General features: G+C 40.2%; 1 protein-coding gene across 1 annotated transcript in view; it reads right to left on the reverse strand.

Moving 5' to 3' along the window:
- The window catches only part of PTPN22 (protein tyrosine phosphatase non-receptor type 22), a 59,355-nt gene extending 48,728 nt beyond the window's left edge, over positions 1-10,627 (reverse strand). Inside the window, exon 1 of the mRNA XM_055312186.1 lies at positions 10,456-10,627. Coding sequence (XP_055168161.1) covers positions 10,456-10,542 — 87 coding nt within the window. The 5' untranslated portion in view covers positions 10,543-10,627. The remainder of the gene's footprint in view (positions 1-10,455) is intronic.
- Between the last annotated feature and the right edge of the window lie 7,513 nt (positions 10,628-18,140).

Raw genomic sequence — 18,140 nt, forward strand, 5'->3', positions numbered from 1 at the left:
GTCTATACTATCTTTTTCCCTTCAAAACAGGAAAACTGAAGTCTTGGCCATAAAAATATAAATCAGGACAGAGTCATTAGCATGTTCTTATTGACTAGTCAGTAAATTACTAACAAGTGGATTAAGGTCACTCCTAAAAGAGGACAGAAAGAAAAAGAAAGCCCAAGACCATACTATCTTTGCCTTGGAGAACGACATCATTGTATAGAAGACCTAGCATAGGGGATCCCTGGGTGGCGCAGCGGTTTGGCGCTTGCCTTTGGCCCAGGGCGCGATCCTGGAGACCCGGGATCGAGTCCCACGTCGGGCTTCCGGTGCATGGAGCCCGCTTCTCCCTCTGCCTGTGTCTCTGCCTCTCTCTCTCTCTCTCTCTCTCTGTGTGACTATCACAAATAAATTAAAAAAAATTTAAAAAAAAAGAAGACCTAGCATAAGTTACATTTCAGAGTGGGTGAATTCAAATTCGGCCCCCCTGTGCTAGATGAGAGAGGAGAATCAGGTTGGGCTGTTTCCAGAGCTTCTCAAGCTAGTTCTTCAAAGTCTACAACCAACGCCAGGTCAATAAGATGTATTCTAAGCCTCCAATCTAGCTCCAACTAGCCTGCCAAACATATGAGGATCGGGTTGCAGTCCCATAGTTAAGGCAAGTGGGTGAGTGGGTAAGCGATTGCTAAAGTGGGGTGAATAAACCAAGAAATTCAACTTTTTAGATACTTACAATGTAATGATATGACAAGAATTTTTTTTTTTTTTTTTTTTATAAATCCTGTGAGTATCAGAAAATGTAGGACTGGATGGTCCCCAGTGAGAGGCTGGGATGGAGTTGAAAGGAATTAGCTTTAGAAGTGATGTATTTATTCTGGTGGTAGCAGAAAAAAAAATCACCTCAGTGTACACAAAAGTCAAGAAATGCTGGTAAGCATGTTCAAGCAATAGGCTGTTTCACATCAATGAGTCATTTAATTGGACCAATGTTTGTGCACTGGCTACAAGGAGGTACGGTGTTCATGGCTGCCCAGTTAGAATTGTTACTGTAAATAAATACAGAATTGAATATATCTAGATCTTCCCTGTGGAACTAAAATGTACCCATGCCTTCTCTGGTATGTCTATGGTAAGTCTCCAGAAGTTGCTACACTATCAGTCTAACTTCTAATGTATTATAAACCAACATTACTGTGACTTTCAGAACCGGGTATATTCTTTCTACTAGGGCTCACTGAATTCTTGGTATTTAATAAATATGTCCTTGTATTTGATAAGTATAATGTATCCTTTTTCTACAAAAATACCTCATCCCTAAGAAACATAAAAATCATCCTCCCCTTTTTTTCCTCTTTAGTTTTCCTTAAGTGGAATGAAACAGCACTAAAGGAAAATTTTAAATATAGATTTCTTAAATAAAAAAGTAATGTATATTCATTGAAGAATTTTAGAATACAGAGAAGCAAACAAAATTATAAAAATCCCCTATAATCCCACACTACCCAGAGTTAATCATTCTTGATATTTTATATTACATTCCAATCCTTTATCTAGGTGTGTAATAAAGATGGGATCACACTGTATATAGGGATTAGCAACTTGCTCTTTTTACTTATGATTTTGCATCTACATTTTTTTTAAAGATTTATTTATTCATTCAGAGAGAGCGAGAGAGAGGCAGAGACACAGGCAGAGGGAGAAGCAGGCTCCACGCTGGAAGGCCGATGCGGGACTCGATCCTGGATCCCCAGGATCACACCCCAGGCCGCAGGCGGCGCTAAACCGCTGCGCCACCGGGGCTGCCCAGCATCTACATTTTTAGTGAAGGCAGAGTATTCCATTATATGGGGTGTAACATAAATTACTTTTGAAGCCTGTTCCTTTATATTTGCACATTTAAGATGCTTCCTAAATGATGGTTCTAAACAATATTATTAAAGGTAGCCAAAACCTATATCAATGTCTTTCATTATTTCCTTCAGATAAATTCTTAGGAGTGGTCAAAGAATTTGTCAACTCTACAGGCTTTTGATCCATATTATCAAACCGCCGAGGAACCCAGGATCCCAAAACCAAAGGAGTTTTAAACAAAATTGACCAGCATGTGATATGCATAACCAAGCCTTGACCCATATTTCATACAGTGACTGAAATGTACATGTCATAAACCACAATCAGTTGCAGTAAGTGGCCAAAGGGAATGCCTATTCCTCTGCAAATTGTAATCTATCTGATCAAGAATGCACTAATAGAAGCAGATGGTCCTCATGCTAAAGCCTAGAAGACAAGACATCCAACACTGTCACTGTGCCCCTAGTGCAGGCCAGGAAAGAGTGGTAGTCACCACTTGAGGGTTGGAACAAAGAGGTGGGGACCATACCATCACAGTTGAGGCCACCAAAGCCACTATGCTCATCAGGCAACTTTCTGATTATAGTTGGCTTCTCATATAAGTTTTTCTCCAAGCTATAGAACATGAAGTCAGTCAATGAAAACTTGTCCTCTGACAGTGATTTTTCTGACTAAAAAGTTAATAAATTGGTACTCTTATTTCTGGTGAATTTCTTATGTGTTTTCCTAGTCCTGATCCACTCTAGGCATACCGATAAAATTGAATTTTTAGACCAGCAAAACTAAAGCCATGACACTGGACTGTAGTGATCCAAAATAGTTAATATCATCCTAAGTGACTATGTGACCTTGCTCAATGCACTCTGTGATCACAACACTACAGTAATTGCATATATTCAACCCTGATGGAATTCATAAAAATGATTAGGAAAAAAAAATCCAAATGTAACAAAATGTATAGATTTCATAAATATGTAGAATGAAAGACTACATCAAAAAGACAAACACACACACAAACATAACATGATTTCATTACATAAAATTCTAAAACAGGTAAAATTAATCTCTGCTGTTCAGGCCTTAAAGCTATGCGGAAGAACAAAGAAAATAATTCACAGAGAAAGGCAAATATCACGTGATCTCATTTATATGTGGAATCTTAAAAGACAAAACAAATAACATGAAAAGAGAAATAGACTCATATATACAAAACCAAACCAAACCTAGTGATTGCCAGAGGGGAGGGTGTTGGGGGATGGGCAAAATAGGTGAAGGGGATAAAAAATAAATAAAACTCATAACCATTTCCGAGCAGCGTTTACTTCTAATGTGGTGGGGTTTGCGGGGGAGTTATGATCTAGAAGGACACCCAAGGGATTTCTGAAGTGTAGGCAACATTCTATATCTTGATCTGAGTGGTGCTTGTATGGGTACCTTCTTTATCACTACTTGTTAAATTGCATGTATATGCATTTATTTATTTTTTAAAATTTATTTTTAAGTAGGCTCCATGTGCAGTGTGGAACCCAAAATGTGGCCTGAACTCCACCCTGAGATCAAGACCTGAGCTGAGATCGAGTCAGATCCTTAACCAACTGAGCCACCCAGGCTCCCTTCATATGTGCGTCTAAAGCACTTTTCTGTGTATATTATATATATATATATATATATATATATATATATATATATATATGTTTGAAAGGTTCAGACCAATGCATAAATTGGGAGCAATAAAGTCAGCGATCAGAACGAGGGCTAAGAGCACAGACTAACCAGTTAGTTTTATTCCAATCCAAGTTCCACCACTTAATGAACTGCAATGACCTTAGGCAAGCTGTCCCTCAGTGTCTACTACTTGCCAAACATGTGCTAGTGGCTGAAGATACCAAGATAAGCAGAACTAAATGTGAGCCTTGTCTGTATGGAGCTTCAGACTGATGGAAGAGCAGACATTAATCAAATAATGGCACAAAGAGATGTAAAATTGGAACGGTGATATATGCTATGAAAACCTATATAAAGCTGGGGGCAAAAAAGAGGCATTAAAAAAAAGTCCTAAAGAGAATGTATAATAGGAGATTTGCTCTATTTGGAGAGATCAAGAACGACTTTTCTGAGGAAATGATCACCAAATTGAAATCTGAAGAACTACGAAGTGTTAACTAGGTAAAAAGGAGTATGAGGGACTATTCAAGGAAAGGGAGAACAGCACGTATGCCACGGCCCTGTGGTAGAAGAAGTACGACAAGGAGAAAAAACTCAACGTGCTGTAGGAATCTGGAGAAGCATATGAGCACTGTTCCGTGCAGGACTTGGTTAGCCAATGTAAAAGATTCTTTGGGAAGCAAATGAGGCTCTATTTGTGAAGCACTTTAGCACAGTCTGGTGCACAGTTCCATGGATTAGTGATTGTTGAAGGTAGAATAACAGAAAATTTATATAAGAAAATGCAGGTTGAAAATAACCATGGAATATAGAGTTGTGGAATCACTATGTTGTACACCTAAAACTAATGTAACAACTGTTGGTCAACTATACTTCAATTTTTAAAAAAGAAAGAAAAAGAAAATCAGGAAAATGTTTGAGTCTCTAAAAGCAAATAAATAGAATTAATGTAACAAAGTACTATTTTACACTAAATTGGGGGCAGGGGGAAGCATGTTATGATGTTATGATGCAGTATAGAGGTAAAGGGCTTTTAATCAGACCAGTTTCAAATCCTGGCCTTGCCATTTTATGGGTTAAATAAAGATAATGCTTTCCTCTCGGGCTGTTGCAGTGATTATGATCATATATGGTAAACCACTTATTGCTTAACATATGGTAAGCAGTCAAAAAGATTTATTTATTTTCTTCTATAGTTATTAAATGACTAGTAAGGTGGGACACCTGGAGTGACTCAGCGATTGAGCGTCTGCCTTTGGCTCAGGGCGTGATCCTGGAGACACTGGATCAAGTCCCACATCGGGTTCCCCTCAGGGAGCCTACTTTTCCCTCTGCCTGTGTCTCTGCCTCACTCTCTCTGTCTCTCATGAATAAATAAATTTTTAAAAAATCTTAAAAAAAATAAATGACTAGTAAGTGTTAATAGAGAAGATGATAAATTCAGACTTTGCAAGTTAGAAAAGCTCTTTAAAAAACACATTTGGCTTCAAGGCACACTCACTTCTGAGAGTTGAGCACAAGTCCTATCCCTCCCGGCTGCACTCTCCCTGTGCACTTAAATTCTAACTCCTTGATGTTCAATGCCTGCCACATGTTGTGTGAGAGGCAAGTGGCAAATTGCCTACCCAGAAGTCTTGTGTCTCGAGTTCAATACAGCACTTTCCTTGAAACCTCCTCACGGAGAGTTGAGCTAGGATTTTCCTGCAATAGGAGCGACGAGTTGGAAGCTGGCTTCAAGGCATACATACAGACTTCTGAGAGGTGGGCCTATGGCGTTTCCTTCTGGCATTCACAACACAAGTATACTTAGGCTCTAACAGCCTTCTGTGTAACCTGACAGAAATGGTGTGAGAGGCAAGTCTCCTCGTGCAGACCTGGAATGCTCGCGTCTCCAGGCTGAATACAGCGCTTTCACAAAACTTCCTCACCTCCAATGGAGTTTGCTTCCATCTCTCCTAAGAGAGAGGCTAGTTGAAAGCTGGCTTCAAGCCACACTTCTGAACGTTGAGCACCCAAGCTCTCCCTCGTGGCTCCACACTGCATGTGGAATTAGCCTCTAACTCCCTTATGTTAGAAGCTTGTCAGAAGCTGTGTGAGAAAAGAGTGCACAGCCGCAGGACCAGACGGCATGTGTTTCCGAGTTCAATAGAGTTTTCTCCACGGAACTTCCTACCATAGAAAGGCGTAAACCTCTGAATCTCAAATAAAAGAGTCTACTTGTAAAAAAACAAACAAACAAACAAACAAACAAACAAAAAACAACGCATTTGGCAATACTTAGCCAATCAGATGCTAAGACTCTTTGACCCAGTAAGGACACTTTTGAGGCCGGAGCCCCAGCATATAGTCCAAAAGAAGGGGAAAGCCACATGGCCAAGTGCATTTATTGCTTGTTATTAATAATTGTGAAAAGTTAGAAATAATCTAACTGTCCAAGAAAAGAAAAAATCAAATTACTACCACACATCGGGCATTGTGTATATTTATTCCATTTCCTATACAGCAATTCTGTAATGTGAATGTTTATTCATTCCCACTTTTAAATGACTTTGTTCAAGGTGACAGAGCTAATGATAGGCAGAACCTAAATGCAAACTCAGGTTTATATAATGCCAGAGTTGTTATAAATATAAATGGTGAAGCAAGACTACTTGAACTTGAGTCTCTGTTCCACCACTTACTAGCTCTCTGACCCTGTGCAAGTCAGTTAACCTCTCTGTTTCCTCATCTATAAAATGAACATAATAATAGTACCTTCCTCAATGGATTAACTGAGTTGATACATGAAAGTGTTTAAAACAGTTTCTATGAGAAATAAGGAAGTATTAGCAATTATTATGAATATTACTCTTTCATTATACTATGCTGCATCAAAAGCCATAAATAGAGATTTTAATTAACATGATAATTTTGGTATAATGTTAAGTGAAAATATGGGAATACCAAATTGTATCTATGCTATCACTGCAACAGTGTAAAAGGCAGCATATAAATGGACAAGAACTAGAATTTCCCCTCCAAAAAGACTGCATTTGTTGGGATATTGGTACTAAGGTGAATTTATTTTCTTTTAACTTGCAATAATATTGTTTTATAAGAATAATGACAATATGGGGCGCCTGGATGGCTCAGTCAGACTCTTGATTTTGGCTCAGGTCATGATTGCAGGGTCATGAAATTGAACCCCACATCAGGCTCTGTGCTGACAGGGGAGTCTGCTTGAGTTTCTCTCTCTCTGCTTCTACCCCTACTCAATCGCTCTCTAGAAAGAAAGAAAGAAAAACAAGAAGAAAGAAGAAAAGAAGAAAGAAAGAAAGAAAGAAAGAAAGAAAGAAAGAAAGAAAGAAAGAAAAAGAGAGAGGCTATACTAACTGGAGACTTACTCTCAGGCTGGACCCTTTGAGGGACTCAGTGTTATAGGCTGAAGCAAGAAACTATTGCATAGGATTAATTTCACAGGCTTTGAAATGATGGATTCAGTTTAAACTTCAAGGGCTGAACAGTGGCGTGAGCTTAGGCCAATTATTTAACCTCTCAGAGCCTCAGTTTTCTCATCTGTAAATTACTACCGAATGTGTGGTAGTAATTTGATTTTTTTCTTTTCTTGGACATTTAGATTATTTCTAACTTTTCATGATTGTTGATAACATGGACTTGGCCATGTGGCTTTCCCCTTCTTTTGGACTATATGCTGGGGCTCCATCCCCAGAGTCAGAGATCGTAACTACCTGATAGAGGTTTTTTTTAATGAGTAATAAATAAGATAATGACTATGATGCTTCCTTGGCACATCACCAAGACTATCACAATTCAATATTTACTAGGGTAATTAGCTATTTAGTGTCTACCTCCCTATAACATCTCCTAATGTCTTTGACATTGCATTGCATATTGCATTATCTAGCATGATGCTTTGCACATAGTAAGCACTCAGTAAACACATGAGTAAATGCATGAATAGCTTATAGTCATGGCAGTTTCCACTAAACTAAATTTCCACTAGTTTCTTTCTTTCTTGTTTTTAAGATTTTATTCATTTATTTGACAGAGAGAGAAAGTAGAGAGCACAGCAAGGGGAGTGGTAGAGGGAGAAGCAGGCTCCCCACTGAGCAGGGAGCCCAATGAAGGCTCCATCCCAGGACCTGAGCCAAAGCCAGATGCTTAACCGACCAAGCCACCCAGGTGCCCCCTTCCACTAGTTTCATGGCAGTTCACACTATAGGAACGTGATCAAATTTAGCATTGGCATGGGAAATATCCTATGCCACATGGTATTGGCTTCAGCTATCATAGCAGGGCCATGTGCTCTGCACACAGATACACAGCCAAGAGGGAGGTTGGAGACGGAAATCCAAGCCACTGACCTGGTAGGGGCAGGGTACACAGATGGTCTACCTGGAACCAGAGGTGATTTTCTAGAATTCCCACAAAGTCTCTACCATTTAGGCTAACAGTGGCCTTGTGTCACAGAATCAGTCCTCCAACCTCAAAAACATCAAATCCTGGGAGAATAGATGAAAGGGCTTAAGGAGGGGTAGGGAACAGGACCAGATGGAAAGCCCTTCAAGTTAACAGTAGTATTGATCTTGTCCCGGCAAGCAATCTAGCCCTGTTCACCACTACCCAACTCCCCCAAAATGAATGTCTCCGATATCTCAGCTGAACCGTTAGGTGGGACTAAGGGCAAGACTCTGTTTTTCCACTGGAGGACGTGAGTCAATGAACAGTGAGGTTCCACTTAATCACCATCCAAAAACAAGGTCCTTGAAACCAAGAGCTAGGAAAGCAAGGAAGTGATTAATACAAAAGTCAGGATAGTGATTATTCCTTGGGCAGAGCAGATCAGGACATGGTGGGGGTGGGGGATGGGAGTGGGGTGCAAGGTCGCCAGAGAAGTGATATACAGGGGTCTTCCTAAGTCCAAAAATGTTCTGGTCCATGACCTTGATGGTGGTGGCTTTATAATTATACTTACACATGTTGTATGTAACCTTTATAACTATGTATTATATTTCACAGTTTTAAACAGCTGAAAAAAAGAACTATACAATGTTTTTAAGCAGGGGGAAATGACCAGGTCTGTGGTTATTAGATCAGTTGGGTACTGAATGGAAAATTGACTGAAGGTGGGACAAGTCTAGAGGCAGAGAAAACAGGAGGTTAGGTGACTTCCATAATTTGGTGGGAGTTTATAATGACTGAGGGAAGAAAAGGTACAATATTGGAGATGTAGTCTATATTATTTTTAAAAACACAACTGGAATAAGACAGAGGCTGGCCCTACCTCCTAGGTCACTTTTTACCTCTATGTGTTGGGTGAATTTGGCTCTGGAGTATAGCCCAGGGGGAGGCACATATCTAAACAGACACGTAGGCCAGGACATCCCCCTTGCTTCCCTCCCTGGTAGTTCTACTCAGAGGGACTCACTGCCTGGCCAGTGGCAATGAGAGTACATTTTTCACGATGCCCCAATATTACCCAAGTTTATTTGACATAGGGGCTTCTCTCACAACATATAATCACAGTCATAATATCTAATCACTCAAGACTTTACTGAGTGTTTTCACATCTACTATCGGGTGCCAGAATATTAGGTCCATGAGCACAGAAGTTTGGCTTGTTCATGGCTGTATCCTCAGTGCCTAGAACCAAACTTGGTATACAGTAGATGCTCAATGAATATTACTGAATGAATGAACACTTTTAATTATTATTGATATTTAATCATCACAACAACCTGTGAAGACAGGTAGGACATGGATTATCATCCTCATTTTGGAAGTTAGAAAACAAAGACATGGGGAAATTAAAGAACATGTCAAAGAAAGAATCATGATTTGATTTCAGATTTTCTGCTTCAACTCTCTTGTTTTTCCTACTTCTTCACAGCTGAAGACCCAAGGCTTCGAGTTCTTATAGCCCTGAAACACCAGCTGAAGGTATTCCAAAATACATAGTAGGTACTATCAGATAGCCTATGTCCTCTGATATGCTAGGTTATAGGACAAATGAGGCCTACCCAGCTGCTGACACATCAGTCACCACAGTCTCCTCAGAAGAGAAGCAGTGTTTTCCTGGATGGTCAGATCTAGTTGGCCCTAGGCTACCTGGCACTTATATTTGTCTCCATACCCCTCACTTGTGTCTACTCCCCCATCCCTGTTATTCCACCCCTCCAAGCAAAAGAAGCTTAAGGAAACCCTGTTAGTACAAAAACACATGTGCTCATTTTTCTTCTCAGAAGAAAAATAAAAGAAGAAATAAAGAAATATGACAGGAGGTAGTTTCAGAGCTCCTCAAGAACCTTTGTCATCCAAATGGGATTCCATGGGGAGGCTAAAACATCATGTTCCATGAAAAGTTAATCTTGGTTTATTTCCTCTTAATATTAATTAAAAGTAGTCATTTGAGAGCAGCCTGGGTGGCTTAGCAGTTTAGTGCCTGCCTTCAGGCCAGGGCGTGATCCTGGAGACCCGGGACTGAGTCCCGCATTAGGCTCCCTGCATGGAGCCTGCTTCTCCCTCTGCCTGTGTCTCTGCCTCTCTCTCTCTCTCTCTGTCTCTCATGAATAAATAAATAAAATCTTTAAAAATAAAATAAAATAAAAGTAGTCATTTGAAGCATCAACCACAACTCAACTCAGGTACCTAGGAACTCCAGATGGTCAATTAATATGAGGACTTATACACCTGGAATTGTGTAAGCCTTCCATAGAAATCCTGGCCAAACTCCTGAGAACTAGAAACCAACATTTGAAATAGTTTTTTCAAGAGAAAAACACACAAGCCACTGAGAAAAGTTGAGCTTCTGGTTTTGCCTCTCTCCCTTCTTCCCCTGCAAGGCCTGACATTCACTTTTTATCCCAAGAGCAATTTGGTCTAGGACATTTGGACCATCCTCATCAATTAAGCAGTCTGTGTAACTACCTTGAGAGTGTCACACATAGGACTCACCAGAAATTCATCAGCAAACTCCTCTTTGCTAGATTTCTTGTTTTGGGCCTCATCCAGGAACTTGTGCAGAATTTCCCTTTGGTCCATGCTGCAGGCCAAGAGAAGCTGTCTACCAGCGGGTTAAGGGAGGGCATGTCAAATGTATGTCATGGCTGAGATACCACCAAGAAGCCACTGCTGCTGCCAGAGCAGAGCATGTTGAAGGCTGTGGTTAACTGACTTCGTCACAAGCCCTAGAGGAAATTAGTACGCAACCAGCCTCTGTGGTCACACAACAAAGCCACCATCACTCAGGGCCCTAGTGCCTCCCTTCTCAAGGAAGGAACCTGGTTTACAGTTCAAGTTGTAACAAACAAGAGGCTAACCAGAACATAACACATGGTCTGCTTAGCTCTGAGACTCTTACACTTCATCATCTTTAAGCAAGATTCACCTTTTTTTTCTTGTTTCCTAGAGAAAAGGCAGAAGGCCAGTTCTCATGGCTGGGGTCTGCTTCTCCCCAGTTCCTCCATGAACACAGAGGTCCTGCTAATACTTTCTGTTTCTTCAGGTCCCAGATGAACACAGCAAAATTAGTGTCAGAAAGGGAGATAGGCACTGTTTGGAGTTAAGACATCTTCCACCTGTACCATTCTCCCCTAGTTCTTTGTCCACGTGATCAGTGGCAAATTTCTGTTCATCAGACAAGGCATTTTTATTCAGAAGTTTTAAGCCTGCCGGACAGACCTCAAATTCTCTTTTGGATGAAGCAAAGTCAGCTGCTTCTGACAGTCTGTATCTCTCCCCAGGACTGGGGAAGTGCCGACCTGTTTAAGGGAAGTGTTGTTGATCTCAGGACTGTACAGGAGCCAGGAGAATAGTGTGCCCCTGCCCCATGAAGAGCACCTGATGAGGAAGTTGGCCCAATATCCTCTGTATCCAATGCTAGTTAACTATAAGGAACAGAAGAAAGAGTAAAATCGACTACCTTGCTGGCAACAGTAGCTTTCCAGGTCTAGAGAAGACATCTCTACTTTCCCAAAGAGTGCTTTGGAAAAGGCCATTGATTCAGGAGGCCACACTGTACACGTGGCATTTTGGCTTGTTTGACAGGCAGGCTATTCTAGAAAAAAGCTTCCATATCTCAGCTTGAATAAATCCTCTCCTCAGCGAGTACAAACCTACCTAAGACTGTCTCATACAGAGTAAGTGCAAGCCAAAATCAGCATATCATCTCTGCTTGAGGACAGGAGTTCCATAAATATTAGCAAAATTAGCCTGAAATAATACCAAAGGAAACCGGGAAATGTGCCATTAGAGCTTCCTCTATTTAAGATATTAGCAATCCTTTCTGTTTTGCATTATTCAAACTTCCTTTAGGAAATTATGACTCCAAACACTATGAAGCTGCATCCACTTTATTTTCCTCACAACAGGAAAGGAACAGTCTTTGAGGGATCCTGCTATGGGCAGGTGAGGCCAATAGAGAATTTCAATCCAGAGCCACATAATAAATTAAAATTAAGCATAATTCTTCAATCATATTTGTTGAGAATAGGATAGTATTTCCCCAGTTAGCCCCATCTGGCATTAAAAGGGAACTTTTTGTTGCACTAACTAATGTGACGTTTAATTTGGCTATTTTAAGACATATAAAATATAAGGAAAACTTTAAAAGCACAAAGGCTAAAGTTCACAATAACTAAAACTCTATAAAAGTATGTATAAGGTTAGGTGAAGACTAAGTAAGTGATGCAGAAAAGAATCAATTGTGTAAGTGCTGGGATCAAGGGTGCTTTTTAAAAAGTCTTTTAAAATTATTATGCTATCTTTAAATTAGAATAAAAGACATAAAAAATCCATCAATTTGTTCACAAATTTATTGACTATCCACTAAATATAAAGCACTATGTCAGGGCTGCGGATATAGTAGTGAACAAGCCAGAATACAGTAAAAAGCACTGTTAGCCAATAATAAAGCATCTCAAGACTAAGACAAAGATGTAATTACTAATTAAAATAAAACATTCCAAACTAACTTGCTCATTTGCAGAGTAGCAAAGCATATCCCTAAAAGGAAAATGATGTTCTATATTTTAATGAGAGAATTTCGGTCCCCTTAGAATATAATTACTTCCAACCAAACCAGATCTTTACTAATTAATAACAAAAGAGACCTAATAAAATGAGATTTAAAGCTCTTTTTCTCAAGTTCATATTTCAGAACAATCTCTAACTTTAGTCTCATCTTAGGGAGAGCTGACATAGAGATAGATATGAGACAGAGAGAAATTCGCTGAGATACCCTCCATAGCACTTTTACCCCAAATATAAGAATCTAAAAATATTATCTTCACATAACTGTAGTTTTTTAAAGAGCAAACAGCAATTCTTAGGAGTCTGTTCCACTCTAAAACCAAAAGATACAGAAACATCGTGAAAGAACCCAACCTCAAAAACCCACTTAGCTGAAAGACCATTTCCTGAGTAGACCACTCAAGTAAGCAAAAAACAAGAGTGAAGGAGAAAACAAAACAAAACAAAAAAACCCTTCAGTTTTATTTATTCTTTTTCAGTTTTATTTTGAACAAATCTAAGCTGCTATACTTAATTTTTTGTACTTCCTTCTACAGATACCAGAGGACAACAGGAGCATCATGCTTTTTGATAGAGATTCTGATGACTCATTTATCTCCTGTGGGAAGATCAAGAGCTGGCAAAGGGGGAGCAAGTTATACAGCAAAGACTGGTAAGCACCTAAAAGGATTTATGAACTTGTGATGAAACATTTAAACCGGGCTGGCATAAACCCTGAGTGAACACGACAGTTCCATGCAGTGAAAAACCCATGAGCACTTTGTCAGAACCCTCAAAGGTGAGTTCTAGTGGAAAGTAAAAGTGAATGAGCGCCTGAAGAAGAGAGAGGAAGGAGGACCTCACTGCTGCCTCCTGTGGCTCTGCTGTGTGCTCAGAAGGAAGACGACAGTGGAGAGAAGTGACCATCACACTGTCGCCCATATCGTGAAGAGGGAAGTACACCAGTGTAAGGGGAAACACGAGTGTCACCGAGTTGGAATTCAATGACCGAAAGAAAAAAAAAATCTTTCAACCAAAGAGAATATCAGGGGAAAGTATTAGGACAGTTATTATTTAATAAGAAATACTCCCAGGTTTCTCAGAATATCCTTCTCTATATATAAGAAGGCATATTTCACCCTGGGGAAGCCACTCACCAGTTTTTGCTGTAGTGGCACTATGCCTGCCTTTCTCTACATTGCAGGGCCATTGATTTGATATGGGCTCTGTGTGTTATCTGTGGGATACTCCATTCTCTGTGAGCATCCCCTTGGTCACCAGGGCCAACTTGTCCTCTCTCCTCAATATCTGGTAGACTCAAGCAGTCTTGTCCATTCCCCTGCTGACCACTGTCCCCTTTTGTACTTTTGCACATGTGGGTTCCTGTAGCAACAGGCTCTCAGTTATACCCCATGCTACCATCTCCTAGGAACCAAGGCTTCTAGAAACCACGAAAGTTCTTAAAATTCTACTGTCATGCTAAAGACCCAAAGTAATCACTGATGGTCTATGGGAACACGTCTGTCCTGATTCTTCCACTTGCCACCACGCCCCTCCCCATGTGTCCCTATCCAAACTACCTAGCCACATTACCCACAGGCCTTGTTCATTCTATCACCACCTCTTTTGCTACTTCTCACCTTTCCCCTACTTTTCATCAAGACGAAAATAAAGCTGTAAAGCCTGGTTACTCTTTTCTTCAAAAACCCTGCTCCTAATGCCATCTCACCACACACTTCTCTTACTTAGTTGGCCTTCTCTCAGGTCAAGTCTATATATTCAGCTATAGAAGTTTTCTTCATTTTTTTCACATGTTCCTAGTCTCCCATAAGATTATTTAAAAGAGTTTATTCAAAAGAAAAAACATAACCCTCCCCCTAGAGGGTTAAGTTTATCAAAGGCAGTGCTAGTGTCTTCTGTATGTATCTGTGTAAGCCACAACACTTCACGTGGTCTTAAGCACACTTAAAATAAACCTGTTTCTGTTATGAAAGAGTGTGCTATATAACACGGTTAGGTATTGGCGAGAGATGCACACTGACTTGCTTACTCACTACATCAGTGACTCCAGGTCTCCTGCCTGGCACAGTCTACACCAGTCTCTGGCTGGGAACTCTCACTAGCAGATGGGCCTTCCCTGCAGGGAGGCCCTGGGAACCTGGCAAAGAGCACTTGCTTGAGTGCTGCTGCCCAAGCAGCAGGGCCATTGTTGGGGAAGGAATGGGGCCACCACCACTGAGGCAGAGTCCAATCCTGCAGGGCTGTGATGGCTGGGGGAAGAAATGATCTCCTTCCTCTCCAGAATACATCCATTCTCCCTTCTATAAATGGACACAGAAGAGTCTTCTAAAACACCTCTGATGAAGCTTGTTGCTTTGTTCATGTTTCTACATCACCGGCACCAGGAAAGTCCTCTACCCGTGTTCTTGTCACGATTGCTTCTGGTCACAGTTGCTTCTTGTCACTACAGCATTCTGAGCCCTCATCAATCTCAGGTCATCGGCTATGAACCTCTTAGTTAGCTTCCTACATTCCACAGGGAATCATGTTCTGCCTTTGGTTTCGGAAACAACCCTCAGAAGGCAAAAGTCAACTGATAGTTTGCAATCGACACAATGTACCTTTTCTTAAAACAGAATTGGGACTCTTGGTGGGGTTTTGGCATCTTGTTCAAAATATAATCAAACTTGAAGTCTTGGGGTGCCTGGGTGGCTCAGTGGTTGAGCGCTCGCCTTCAGCTCAGGGCATGATCCCGGGGTCTTGGGATCAAGTCCCATATTGGGCTCCCTGCAGGGAGCCTGCTTCTCCCTCTGCCTATGTCTCTGCCTCTCTCTGTGTGTCTCTCATAAATAAATAAATAAAATCTTAAAGAAAATTAAACTAGAAGTCTTATCTTCCTTTTGATTGTTTATTCAGTCTATTCATCTATTTATTTAATGAATATTTAAGAGATCCAGATATATGCTAGAGAAAAGGAAGAGGTGCACTACAGGTGTATACAACAAATTATCTTCTTTCAAGGACCTCTTATACTTGTGAGGAAGGTTAAGTATACAAATAGCTGTAATTTAAGGCCACTTGTGGTACAGCTATAAATGTTATGCAAACAAAATTTTGAGAAGGCAAAGATCACATTGACTTGGGTTACCTGGATAGCCTTCATGGAGGAAGCAGCATTTGAGTTAGGCCCTGGATTTGTCAAAGAGCCTGAGGAGAGGCAATATGAAAGGGGGGGGGGGCGAGTTTAGCTCAGGGTGTGATCCTGGAGTCCCAGGATCAAGTCCCACATCGGGCTTCCTGCATGGAGCCTGCTTCTCCCTCTGCCTGTATCTCTGCCTCTCTCTGTGTGTCTTCAAAAATAAATGAATAAAATCTTTAGGAAAAAAAAAGAGAGAGAGAGAGAGAACAATAGGAAGAGGGTAGCTTAGTGAGTGGCTCAATCTGACCAAGCCTTAGTTATGTAGAGTCCTGATTGAAAAGGCTAGAAATGGCAGTTGGAGACAGACCCTGAGGAAATTTGAATACCAGGCTGAAAAGTTGGGCTTTATTTGACAGGCAGTGAAAAACCAGTGAAGGTTTTGTTTTAAAAATAAATAAATAACAACTTTATTTATGTACTATTGAAATACAGTAAACTACACATTTCAAAGTGTGTGGTTGGATAAGTTTGAAATGTGTACACCCCACAAAACCATCACCACAATCAAGATAATGAACGTATCCAATCACCTTCAAAAGTTGCACTGGAAAATCTTAAGAAAATGGCAATTAGAGCAATGGTCCTTGATATTTTTTTTTTTAAGAAATGGCCCCTTGTAATTAATATTTTGAAAGTCTCATCATTTCCTTCAGTAGTATGTAAAATTTCAAAATGAACTATACCATATCTAAAAACTAATCAAAAGAATAGACAAGGAAACCACAGCTTTGGTTAACCTGGTGGCAGTATACAGAACAGACTGGAATGGGGCAACCTGGAACAGGACAATCAATTAACAGCCTAACTAAGAGGTTTTACCAAAAGTCCAGGTAAGTGGTAATAAACTCTTGTGAGAGAATTAGGTCAGAAAATAAGGAATAAGTGAGAAAGACTAATTTTGTGTGTAAGACTGGAAAGAGTGAACAGGGGAAAATGACTAAGGTTATGAGCTAGCTGGATGGCAGTTTGGGAAAGCATAGATATAAAAAAAAAGGTATACAGAAATGAAGAATCAGAGCTTGTAGATGTGGATTTAGGAAGAAGGAAAATTAGTCAGACTTAGAAATCACTCACATTGAGGTGAGAGGTAAAGCCAGAAGGTTGGCTTATCTTTGTAAAAGTGTCAGTGGAGAGAAAAAAGTCAAGCTAGAACTTTACGAACCCCAAATCACAGCAGCCTCAAATTGCTAATGGTGCAGTGCTTAAAATATTCCAGAAACTGGGCTAAACCCTTAACACAATGTATTGTTTCATTTACCCCTCACCACAATCCTATGAATTAGTGACCAAAACATCTCTATTTTCAGATGTGGAAACTAAGACACAAAGGAATTGGATTACTGGCCCAATTCGCATGATTAGTCTCTGGTAAAACTAAATTGTTAAAATCAGACAATCTGAAGGTATTTTTAATCTCTGGGCTACAGTGTCTTCTTGCTGCAACTCCACCACTTCAGCTCGCCTAGAAGCAGATGGCCCAGTAACAAACACAACATCCAAATCAGAGCTGCATTACCCATTTATTTGGTATAATCCCCAGAGGCACCATGTCCGCAATCTCAAAATAATGCTGTACACTCAGAGCCAGATTCATATTCTGATGTTTTATTGGCAGTATAGGATGAAACAGGGAGCTGCTCTAGCTAAGTGGGAGAAAAAAAGACAAAGAGGAGGCTGCTGGCCTCTGACATTTATCATTTACTTTATCTTTCAGCTGATTGAGATGTAATGACATGTACCTTGTATAAGTTTAAGGCATGCAGTGTAATGATTTGCTATATATGCATATTTCAAAATGCTTACCACAATAAGGTCAGTTAACATGTCTATCACCTCACCTAGCTGAATAGATGTGTTTTGGAGTACCCGGCTTGCTCAGGCAGTGGAACATGCGACTCTTGAACTCAGTGAGTTCGAGCCCCATGTTGGGTGTAGAGATTACTTAGAAAAAATAAAATCTCACTTGACGGGATGAGCACTGGGTGTTATGCTATATGTTGGCAAATTGAACTCCAATAAAAAAAAAATTGAACTCCAATAAAAAAATTTAAAAAAAGAAAATCAGAAAGAAAGAAAGAAAGAAAGAAAGAAAGAAAGAAAGAAAGAGCGTGTGTGTGTGTGTGTGTGTGTGTGTGTGTGTGGTGAGTTCCTTAAAAATCTACTCTTTTAACAACTTTTCAATATATGATATAGTATTATTAACTATAGTCACCATGCTGTATATTACATCCCTAGACCTTTCTCATCTTGTAACTCGAAGTTTATACCCTTTGCCCACTTTCATCTCTCTCCCCCCACCTCACACGCCCTGCCCCTGGCAACTACCAATTTGTTCTGTTTCTCTGTCATTCAATTGAGACTGCACTTGCTGAGAATTAGTTCAAATATGTAGACACAATTTTATTTCATGAACAAAACAGCATTGGTCAAA

The sequence above is a fragment of the Nyctereutes procyonoides genome, unplaced genomic scaffold (genome assembly GCF_905146905.1).
Source record: "Nyctereutes procyonoides isolate TBG_1078 unplaced genomic scaffold, NYPRO_anot_genome, whole genome shotgun sequence".
Classification (NCBI taxonomy): Eukaryota; Metazoa; Chordata; class Mammalia; order Carnivora; family Canidae; genus Nyctereutes; species Nyctereutes procyonoides.